The sequence below is a fragment of the Cebidichthys violaceus genome, unplaced genomic scaffold (assembly GCF_023349555.1).
Source record: "Cebidichthys violaceus isolate CVI_PGR_0920_01 unplaced genomic scaffold, fCebVio1.0.p SCAF_1, whole genome shotgun sequence".
NCBI lineage: Eukaryota > Metazoa > Chordata > Actinopteri > Perciformes > Stichaeidae > Cebidichthys > Cebidichthys violaceus.
The window spans coordinates 18,417,950-18,430,121 of NW_027176262.1; the positions used below are offsets into that span (position 1 = coordinate 18,417,950).

Below are 12,172 nucleotides of genomic sequence, written 5' to 3' on the forward strand. Positions count from 1 at the left end.
TGCAACAGAGACAACACTTTTACGTGTGTTATTTTGTAAAACGTACTACAATATAATGAGGCAGTCGTCTCATTACACAGATGAGACGATCATTACGCACAGACAAGAAACACTGAAATTCATAATTCAATTCACTTAAACTGAAATTCAAAAACACCATTAATTCAACACACAAGAAACAACAACTGGACATCTGTTACAGGACTGTTGTTGCATTTCACTTCACATCAGTGTGTCTTACCCACAAGCTGCATTCATGGTATTTAATAAACTAAAAGGAAAGAATGAAAAATACAAACAAACGGCGAGAACAAACACATTAGTGCGAGGATAACACGTATCGCTAAAACTCGTTTCTTTAACTCTTTAAGACTTAAGAACATTAGCATAAACAATGTATTTGAGCAGTTTAATCTTTAATAGTGTTAGGTTTTCCTGTGTGTGCTCCCCTGTTCTTCCCCTGTCTGGTTTGTTATTGAGGGCCATGTGCTTATGTTTTGTTTTTGTGCCTACAGTTTTCATCCCCGAGTTCCGCCCTCTACCACGCCCCTCTCCTTAGGCTCAGCTGTGGGTAATTCTGACGATCATCCCCAGCTGACTTAAATACCCCAGCTTTCAGCAGACACGCCGTCAGTCCGTCCTGGTTACCTGTCTGAATTTGTGCCACGTTAGTCTGAAATTGTTAGTTTCAGTGAAGCTCATTCTAATCTCTCTGGCTGTCTTTTGCTCTCCTGCCGCGTTGAGTCGAGCCCCGGGTATTCACCAGCGCGAAGAGGCCGATCCGCGTAGTACCACGGAGTACACCGATCGACGTACTGTTTTGTTCCCTGTCCGGACCGTTTCCAGGTGTGAGTTCGGTAGAGTTTCCCTCGCGACTCCGGAGAAGCTTCGGCTCGCTGGACACGGTGCTGTAGTATTTTGTTTGTGTTTTCTGTTTGAACTTTCATTTAAAATAAAGTCCTCTTGCTGGATTAAAACCTGCTGTGCAATGTGCGTTTGGGTCCACCTCCTACACCACATAACAAATATAGCAAAGTGAAAGAGCCATAGCTCAACTACATGTTGGAACATCTAAAATAAAGATTAAATGAATAGTTTGTAATAGTTGCAGAAAGACGTGTAGTCCCCCCAAGTAGCTGTCCATAAGACTGCACCCAAACTATTTTTCAATTGTCTTTATTTATTGCCTCGTGGTCAACACATGCTCACTCTTCCATGTAGGTATGTTTAGTTCTTAAATTACACAAATAACAAGTAAATACATGATGTATACAAGTAGGTTGCAAATTAACCAGGAACGTCAACTATCAGATGAAATCAGCATTCAAAACATCTGTATCAATAAGGTAATTAACAAAGGCACAGGTAAATATGATTACATCTTTGGTTTAAATACACGTATATTGCCATCTAGTGGTATAAATGGTGAACACTTTTACTTTGCATCTACTTCACGTTCACTAAAGCAACGGCACAATACGGTGGAAAAATAAATATCAGTGCCAACAGCAACAACTCTGAACACGAAAATAACTTTGATTAAACTATATCACGAACTGTATTGCATCAAATCAAGTTAGAAGGTCAAACATGTTTTATCATCAAGTATCACTTCAGTTTTCTACGTGTCTACGATAAACGTGCACAATGTTTAGTGACCCCATAGTCTTAGACTGTAAGCTGACTTGTATAATTGATGTAAGTGTCAAAACCTATGGTCAAAGTGAAGGCTGGCGATTCACTCTACTGGAGACCATCCATAGCTGGAGATAAATCACACAGCAAAATCTGTAATGCGCCTGCGCCAGCTACATAGCTCTGTTGTCACGTGATAGCTGACTCAACGCCACTAACTTTTGCAGAGGCGTTACTAGTAACTGCTAGAAATGATGACATATCAAGAAACACATTCTGCTGACGTGTGACTACGATCTATATATACGTTCATTGATATTGTCTTCGGAGGGTTAAATCATTTGAAGCGGACTCGATACACAAACTGATATACAAACACCCCTCTAACGTTAATGTTAGTATTAGCATTAGCATTAGCTAAAGCATCGCGGAAGGAGGAAAAGGGGTGTGCGAGCCTCGCGACAACCGACTGAACTCACAGTAAGTTTATTTTAAGTCACCAATGATGCTGATACTCATAATAACAGACTTCTTTGGCAGGCTATTGGCAGTCGTCTCCCCTACTAAGAATTTTGCTCAGAAGCTAATTTATCAAAACTCTACAACTGTTCGTCTAGTATTAGCAGAGATTACTTTCTGAAGAAGGGCTCTGGGAAGTTTGGGTCACATAATGTCTGCATAATATATGCAATTATCAGTTTTGTGCTATATTGTATGATACAGCATCTTTTCGTGTTGTCTAATATTTAAGTGTGAGTGTGTAACGCTAGGATGTCAGTGCCTTGTCATATATTTGAAAGCAAACCTTTTTAAAACAATGCCCCTTTGTTTCCTTCATATTAAACCATTAGGCAGATCCCAAAATGCCTGCGTGAGTCAGTTGAATGTTGCTCATGGTTTTAATAGATATTTGTGTGCACACCCCCACTTTTAGATAAGGTGTGCGTGTGTGTGTGTGTGTGTGTGTGTGTGTGTGTGTGTGTGTGTGTGTGTGTGTGTGTGTGCGTGTGCGTGTGTTATCTCAAACACAAAGTCTCTGATCCCACGCAGTCACTAAACCTTTGTAAATGGACCAACTCTAAAAAGTGCTTCCTGTTGACACACATTCATAGATTTAAGACTTGATGCTCTGGTTTTAGCTTTAGGGTTTTGGCAGATATTATATATTATATAACTTATGAATCCTACTCATGGTCCTGGTTCTATCTACTCCAACCAAAATGCAATCTTGTAGTTCTATTTTTTAAACAGACATTACAAGAAGACGATATATAAGAGTGATTAGTGTTCTCTGAGATTCTGCGGTGGTGATTCCAGAGTCGAGGAGCAGCAAAAGCACAATTACCTTTATTTTTCGGCTTTGACATTGGAATATCCAGAAGTCTCTCATCCAGGCTCATCTTCCCTGGTGGCTTCCACTATCTTTTTCTTCTGGTAAAGCAGAAATGACTGAATTATAATCTGTCACTTTTCTCTTCCCAGTCTGTTTTCAGTATGCGGAACCGACAAAGGGGATCCCATCTGGGCCTGCTGCTCCTGGCCTCCCAGGTGTTTCAGATGGGTCTGGACAACATCCCCCCAGTCACTCTGGCTGTCCTGGGACTCAACGTGTACCTTTACCTGTTCCCTGCAGCTCCACTGATGCAGGTAAGGCACAAATACAGAGACTATCATTTACACAACTTGCTGCTTCCGACTTATCTCATGGGACAGCTTGCTGCTTTTCTTTGGCTTACATCACAGTAAATAGCAGCTGAAACTTTAACGGGTCAAAAATATAATTCTAAATGACGCTTTACCATCTTACAGAAATGACATGCACTATTGCCTTGTACTGTATTTATTTGATATTATTAGTATCATTATGAATAATACTATCTATCCAACCCGTAGGCCTGTGTGAGTGTTCAGCAGGCATACTGGTTGAAAGACTGGCGCCGCCTTCTGCTGTCCCCGCTGCACCATGCGGATGATTGGCATCTCTACTTCAACATGGCGTCCTTCCTCTGGAAAGGCACCAAGCTGGAGCAACGGCTGGGCGGCCCCTGGTTCCTCTACCTGCTGTCGGTCTTCTCTCTGCTCACCGGATTGGTCTATCTGGTGTTGGAGGCACTGTTGACAGAGCTCACCCAGGACCATTCCTACAGCATGGCCTGTGCTGTAGGCTTCTCAGGTACAGACTCATCGACAAAACTCTCAAAAGATGTACACTGGTTTAGAAGATTGGACTTTTTTAATGTAGCGCTACTGATACAACATGGAATAAACATTAAAAATACCCTTTTCCTATAAGTAAAGTCAAATAAATGTAGGGAAGTAGGTATTTATTCATAATTACTTTTTTTCCTCTTTTTGTTTAGTTTTCTCTAAGCTGTCTGTTTGCATTCTCTCCTCTTTGGCTGCATCCAAAGTGTGCGTTTATTGATATTTGTTTTTTATTGTTACATGTTTTTCCATTTTTCTTCTGTGAAGATGCATTGCAGTACACACCAGCTGATGTAAAGTATCTCCCGGTGGTAAAATTCCCTCACCCCCCTATTGACTGATCTTTGTAAATATGTCTGATGTTTCTAGGTGTCCTGTTTGCTCTGAAGGTGCTCAGTAACCATTACCACCCTGGAGGTGTGACCTATGTGATGGGCTTCCCTGTGTCTAATCGCTATGTTAGCTGGGTGGAGCTCGTGCTGATCCACATCACATCACCTGGGTGAGTTACCAATCAGACATGATTGCATTAAGAAATCACCGGGATTCACTGGCCAGATATACTGTAGAGAAACTAGCGCGGACACTCTTGGTGCACGTAGCAGGGCACCAGCACTGCCAGGGTTAATTCTTCTGTTTTCAATGGGATGATCCACGCTTAAAGGACCAGTTCAAGTTGATCTCTATATATTTGCTGTAGTATGACAAGCCTGTTGTGTACCACACACCTGTACAGCTGTCGGTACTCTCTGTAAAATTGTGGATTTCCCCAAACTATTCATCAGAGGATTCAGGCTTGCAGTTAAAAAAAAAAAATGTCAAAAATTGGAGCAATTAAAAAAAAAAAAAAAAAAAATGTAAACAATATGTCAAGAAAATAAAATATGTAGCACGTTTAGAACACTAACATGGCTATCAATTTGTATTTCCTTTTTCTACACGCTGTCGGATGTTATGATTGAAAGTGTCCACCAGGTGTCAGTGTTTCATTAGTTAGCAATGAATCTGTGCTCCTCTTCTTCAGGACCTCTTTTGTCGGTCACCTGGCCGGTATCCTGGTGGGTCTGCTCTACACTGCTGGACCACTGAAGGCCATCATGAAGAAATGTGCAGGTCAGAATTTAAGTGTGTGTTTTTATTCACGAGTTGTTTATACTCGTGTATGTGCTAACTGCATTTCTAGAACCGTAGGTTCTTTTAACCTCTTAAAATGATTGTTGATTGATGATTTAAAAAAAAAAAAAAGTCTAAAGATACAGTTTTTAGATACAGAAATAGATCTGACACTGGAGATAGCTTTGAGTCCATGTATAGATCTATGTTTGTCTGTATTAATCTAGATACAAATCTAAATACGCATCAACAACACTTCTGTTTGCACTGACATTGTCTGCTTGTCTACATTTTCACCAGGGTCTGTGACCTCGAATGGATATAACTCCCAGTCCAATGCGTACTACAGCTCTTCAGGCTTTTCAGGTACCTAATAGGCTTTTTCCAGAAGTAGAAGTTGTTTAACCGCAACACAGAGCTTTGATTGTGTCGTACTGCTGGTTTGATCACTATGAAATGACTGGCAGAGGAATGTATTGGCTGTGACCTGAAGAGAGAGATTTCCAGAGAAACTTCAGACTAAATAGCGGAACAACAGCTGATTCCTCCACTAACTACACTGTCTGACTGTGTTTAGGAATTGAATGAACCTTTAAATTATTAGCTATATGATTTTGGTCTTTTCAGAGAATTTGTTGACATTAACAGGACTATGGAATACACCAGCCTCAACCTTTTTAAACGTGTTTTCTTAAATTTGAATACTTGTGTGTGTGTGTGTGTGTGTGTGTGTGTGTGTGTGTGTGTGTGTGTGTGTGTGTGTGTGTGTGTGTGTGTGTGTGTGTGTGTGTGTGTGCAGACTACAGTGGCACTGGTGGAGGATACTCGGGATACCATCAGCCTCCACCAGATCACACAACGAGTCATACAGGTGGACTGACGGAGGAGGAGCAGATAGAGGCGGCCATCAGGAACAGTCTGAATGATGGAGGTAAGGGAGGTTTTGGTGACACAGAATTCTAGAAGCTGCCGATTTAAAAGCCACCCTAGAGAAGAGTCGGCTCAAATCTAAAGGTTGTGAATCTAATAACGTTTTATTCTGCAGGACAAACCAGCCAGAGAGGAGCTCCACCTCCCTACGGGTTCCGCCTCTCTCAGGAGGCGATAGCTGAGGACATCAGGTTGAGGAGACTTCGGAGGTTCGACAGCTGATCTGCCAGAACAGCGGAGGGGAAGAAGAAGAAGAAGGTGTAGGTGCCAAGAGAGGAGCTCCCTCCTGAAGCAAATTCTGCTTCACAGGCTGAGGAAAAGCAACCCCCATATGAGAAGGTCCAACCACACAGACTGACTCTTTTATTGTGTGGCCCCCTGTGCCTCCAAAGAGGTAATTGTTAGCTATGGAAAGCTGCTTGAATGTGAAGAATTAAAGAGCAGGTTAGGTGTGAGCATGTCTGATGATGCTGAAGCAGCTTCAAATTGGGGGAATTATGAAAAAAGTTAATAAGACTTTTTGTTGTTACACCACTTGACGTTGTGAAATGGACACAGGACATAATATCAATTGCCTCAAGTTTAAATTTGAAAAAGAGGAGAAAACAAATTTCAATTTCCTTTCTTTTTCTCCATTCGAACCACATTAGACCAGGAGTAAATCTAGGTACTGTATTTGAACTTGTCAAACCTGGACTTCAGAGACGTAAAGTTCCGTTGCAACTTTGTAAAACATTTTTCTTTCTGTTTTTGAAATCAGGAAAAAAAAGGACAAGATCACTGCTAGACCACGTACAACCAAGTGTAGCTCAAAAATGATGATACTTATACTCGTCAAAGCTGGACCAGCTTATGTCGATTTAGTCAAATGTGGTATACGTCCAGTGGTTTTTGATCTACACCTGTTCTTAAGTGGTCGTAATGGAGGGAAAAAAGCTGTGAAATCAGCCATTTTTCTTTTCTCACAAGTAGAATAAAAAACAGGAGGATGCCAATTCAACAAAAAAGAAATTCAACAAAATGTTAACTCTAAACCAGACAGTATTTTGACAGTAGGTGAAGCTGATCGATATCAGCAATACCTGAACGATTCTTTGGCACTTGAGGAAAGCTGCGGGTTTCTCCAATGCTGTTCTGGACCGATTCCTTGTTTCCTTTCAAATCAGCTTTTCTCAGATTTCCAAAACATCATAATCATTAATAGTAATAACAATTCGACTACCACCATAGTTGAATGCTGCCCTGATGGGCCACATCTGGTTTCACAAAGGCCCAGCTGGCTCGTGTAACGATTCATCTGTAGTAAAGGTTCTTCTGACAGTACTGTTCCTGGTCGGTGTTTCTGACTTTAGCTGACCAGTGCTAAACAATGTCACCCAGTGTTATTAATGACATGAATTACCCCAAAACATATAATGTATTACTTCTACTACCCATGTCTCAATACATTGTTTTTGCAACCTCACCACCGTACTACTCCGAACTTTCTAAACAGTCACCAAGCATGAGTGACACTGGCTGTAAGCAAAGTTACAAAAGCGACGTCGAAGAAGTACATCGCTGGCTCTGATTCCCCTAAAGCCCTGAGGCATGATGGGAAGTAGGACAGCTTAAATTAGAGCCAAGAAACCCAACGAGCCGTCAAACCCCCATGGGCCTGAAACCATGCTGCAGTGGATACGATCCGAACTGTATGTCCCGGTCCCCGACTCACAGTAGGAGGAAGGGGCCAAAAAAGGTTGCGTGTTAGATATCAAAGTCAAGTCGGCTTTAGTTTATACAGCCCGATGTCACATGTAGAATGTTTTGACATCAGACAGATTTGACAGTTTGCGTATTTAGATTTTTTTTTTTGTTGCACACTGCCCAAGGGGAGCGAGGGGCCCTGGCAGAACATGAACGGGGGGGGGGTGACAGGATGAGGACAGGGATGACATGCAGCGCACAGCAGGTGCCGCCCGCTGCAGTCTGTGCGTGCCTGTAACACGGGGGCGCACATTAAAGGGGCGTGTTGGTGGTTTCATGTCTTTGTGTGTCGTCACACGTCAGGGAAGCTCAGTTCGTCGTCACACCTCGTCCTGTAAACGAGCGGCGCTCCGCCCGCCGTGACACCGTCACTGAGAAAGAGAGACGAAACTGTGAGAGACACAGCCTTCTGTGAGGCTGATTTACTTGACCATCTCGGGTGGAGGAGGCTCATCGTCCAGAATATTCTGCTTCAAGTCCTTTTCAATCAGTATGAAGTTGGAAGTTGATCAAAATCTCATATCCGTTCGGCATCTGCTCTATTCCAGGTGACATGGTTACAAGCAGAAAACAAGAGTAAGACATGAGGACAACTGGTCGTTTTTTTTCTTTTATGCTGGCTAAAAAACAAAAATGTGTTCAATCAATTGCAGTGGCGCCAAACTCTGAAGTGTTTTTGTTCATTTATCTCTTCAGGTATTTTTGTTATCATTACATGGCAACAAAATAACATATTGTATAAGTGTGTATAGGTTTTTATAAAGTTGATACGGTTTGCTTAGCAGTTCAGATGTTGGTGTGTGAGGTTTCAAATTAAATTGGGCTGAACAGTGATTTGTATGTTCAACGATTTACACTCTGCCCCAAAAATATCCGTAATATTTACATTTTGTGTTCACCCTTTATAGACAAAGACTGGGGATATTGTGTTTATATATATATATATATATATATATATATATATATATATAGATATATATATATATTTTTTTTTTTTTTCTTTTTTACTTTACCTGTAGATGATCGTCTGTAGAGAAACAATGTCCGTCAAAGCCACATAACAATAAAAGAAGTGGGAACAACACAGAAGTGTGTCAATATGTTTTTTCAAGTACTTTCTACTGTTGATACTGTTATACTCTCACTCAACTAGTTATATTGATAAATACTTTCTACTCGAGTACTCGCTGTTATAATGTAACAGTACTTTTTGCAGTTTTTGTCCACTCTACCGACCTTTGCCTGAATGGAAATGAAAACGTTACAGCATGCGTTTGAAAATGATTTATAGTTTACAAGATAAAACTTACTGACTGATGAGCAATTTTTACAGAAATATGCCACCATGGCAGAAAAATCGTTGAAACACTTCCTATGACGCCTGCGTCTATAATGTATTATGAACATACTTATAATGTGTTATAATCTTCTTATAGCAGTTAAGATTATGGTTATAAGCACTCAATAATCATAACTCATTATGGTGTAAAACGTAAAGTAAACAAGTAACTTTGCATAAATTTAATATTTTACTTTACTCAAAGCAAACAATGACCACTTAGGGTAACTTATAATGCATTATTATAATGAATTACAACTATGGAAATTATATTAACTACTGTATGATCCTTTAAAGAAATGTCAGTGAGTGGCGGCCAATTATGAAATAATATGATACTTGACCTTATAAGTCATTATAAAAGGCTTCATGTTGTGTTAAGATACTTGTTAAAAAGCATTATGATTTTGTATGAGTGCTACAAGCGGATTATAACGCATTATAAGTATGTTTATAGTGCATTAAAGTCATAACAGGTCATTTCATGGAGAGCTGTGTTGTCTAGATGTGTGATTAGAATGTCATCCTTCCATCATGGTGACCGTGAAGCCACTGGTGAACAATCGCACCGTGACGGGGCTCGGTTTCAGACAGAGGCATGTAGGTGGGCCTTCATACCCCTGGGCTCTCTGGCTGAGCTTGTCAGAAGCGTGCCTCATCTCTGCCATGTGCCGCTCAATCCAACGTGAAGGTCAATTTGTGTTTGCATCCTGCCAGAGCCAGCCGGGGTCCCAACAGACTCCCACTGGACCGATAGCTGTACCACCGCATCAATGAAACCAGCTTTTTGTGAAAGACGGAGCCGCAGTTTCGGATCATTTTTTTTCCCCCTCTCCACTGTGCAGTGATTAACTTCATCGCACTGAAATCCAACTCAGCAACTCGTAAAGTCTTGTGGAGAATGGCATTAGCTCGTGCAGAGGTACAAGCCCAGGGCACATTTTTCCGAACGGCTTTATCGCTCGCGTGCCAGAGTTACATGCTGGCGATGATGACTAAAGAAACTTCGCCACACTATTTATAGGATAATCTCGTGAAATCCCCCATCGCTCCCACTTCTAATCATCCTGCTGACTTTGTTCTCCACTCTCCCTGTTCTTCCCTGCCCCGTGGTGGAACTTAATGGAACTTCCTGTTTGGGCTATTGGAGGCCCCCGCGCACCCACGCAAGTGTCTTCAGTCATTCTGGATGATTAGAGCTCTGTTCAACAGGACGGGGGGGGCACGCACACACGCACACACACACACACATACAAAGCATCAGCAGCTTTAAGACAAGGACATAGTGTCAGCGACACTAATGTAGTCTCATTACATGAAACAATTGCCCGCTCACAGACAAAAATGACTTAAGATGTAAAAAAAAATCGCTTTATTCCATGTACGCTCCTTTTTTGACACCCTTTTCATAAAGGACCATCACCAGATAAACCCTGTTAAAGGTGTATCACAGCTGTGTGTGTCGTTTTTATTTCCTTGCTGATCTTTTGTTTACGAAATCCTGCTGTTTTCATTCCCAGGTCAGTATTCTTGTATTTAGTCTACTGTGAGGCCTACATGTGCATGTTACGTCCTTGATGAAGGTCCAGAGCTAAAAATGCTGTCCAAGTCAAATATGAATGCAAGTGGTGGCTCATGGTAATAATTATGAACCATATTTTGCATTACAGACTTTAGGAATACAAAACCGATCATTCGCCTTGTTGCTTAAGATGTTAATAACACAAATATGGAATTATTTCCAGCTATTTATAAAATGTTTCTTTCTTTCTTTTTTTGCAGCGATATGATGTTCTTTAGAGGTCAGTAAACAATTCTCATCTGTCAGCGGAGGATTAGCACAGTATTGCATTATCCTAACAGGGAACCAAAGTGGGGTTTCCACTGCTTAGCTTGTGCCTTGAAGTTAGTGAACATGAAAACAAGACACAAGAAAGTCTAGAAGCTTGTCTTCCAGCCATTTGTCTTTTCGACCAGCTGTTTGATCAGTTATTCCAAATATACTGTATTCTCCCCTTGTCCTGTCATTCAAAATACTGCTCATACGAAATAAAATGTGGTCCTCGTGACATTGAGTTGTAGCCCATAATGCAAAAAATGTGCTTCCCCTTATTACTGCTTGAGATTGGTATGGATTTAGTCTAAATCAGTATGAAGCAATGATGAAAACAGTTTAATTAATATTGTGTATATTCACCGTGTAGCGTGACACTTTTGTCCAAAGCACTCACAGAAACTCAGTGGGGCTCAGTGGTTTCCTCAAGGACATGTAGACATGTGGACAGGAGTAAACAAAGGAGATAGGAGTACTACACTCAAATTAAATCTGAATGCAAAAGAAAGACCATGCTCTAGATATGCAGTGTTCAGAACTTGTGTATAAACATGTCTTGATGCTGTAGCCTTACTGATACTGATACGGAATGCATAATTGTGATATGTGTATTTTTATGGAAAATAGCTTTTGAAAACTATATTGAACTGAACTTTGCAGAGTTCATTTAATGTTGAACTATACCAGTCGATTTTTATTTCTCTTTGTAAAAACCTCCAGTTAAACTGCTCTGGATGTGCATGTGTTCTTTGGAAAGTACAGTGTCTGCTTCAAAGATAGCTAGACAGATAAAGCATCAAAATTCATTTGATTGCATCCCCAGAACACAACCAGCCTCAGAGTTTTTACATTTTTTAGGGGTCAAATCTACTTTTTTACCTTGTTGCCTTCTGTGCTGCTGTCACACATTCTCTCCCTCATACGTTTCTTTCTTTTGTTCTCTCCTGCATCTCAGTGCGTCTCTCTCTACTTGCTTTAGGAATGTTTCTCTCTTTTGAATTTTGATTTCTCCCCAGTGTGTGCACTCTCCTCCTGCCTTTTCTGAAACTCTCTTTTTCCCCTTTTTCTCTCTGTATCTCTACCTCCTTGTGTGCGTCTCTCTCTCTCTCTCTCTCTCTCTCTCTCTCTCTCTCTCTCTCTCTCTCTCTCTCTCTCTCTCTCTTGATGTTTCTTTCTGTTTGTCTCTCGATTCGTCTCACACAATCTAGCACTGGTTTTGATCTCACGATACCTTTCTTCCCCCCCCCCTCTCTCTCTCTCACACACACACACACACACACACACACACACACACACACACACACACACTCTCAGTGTCTTTCCTCCTGGGTTGCCTGCAGATCAGAGATTGCATGTCTGTCAGTAAGCTA

The 12,172-nt window shown here is 41.1% G+C and overlaps 1 protein-coding gene across 1 annotated transcript; it reads left to right on the forward strand.

Annotated features, from left to right (window-relative positions):
- Positions 1–1,841: 1,841 nt before the first annotated feature.
- Positions 1,842–8,774, forward strand: rhbdd1 (rhomboid domain containing 1). The gene is made up of 8 exons (XM_068713257.1): positions 1,842–2,115; positions 3,118–3,282; positions 3,529–3,808; positions 4,210–4,342; positions 4,865–4,953; positions 5,254–5,319; positions 5,753–5,884; positions 5,999–8,774. Exons 2-8 carry the CDS (start codon positions 3,130–3,132, stop codon positions 6,103–6,105), a joined length of 960 nt encoding a protein of 319 aa, XP_068569358.1. The 5' UTR covers positions 1,842–2,115; positions 3,118–3,129; the 3' UTR covers positions 6,106–8,774.
- Positions 8,775–12,172: the final 3,398 nt, after the last annotated feature.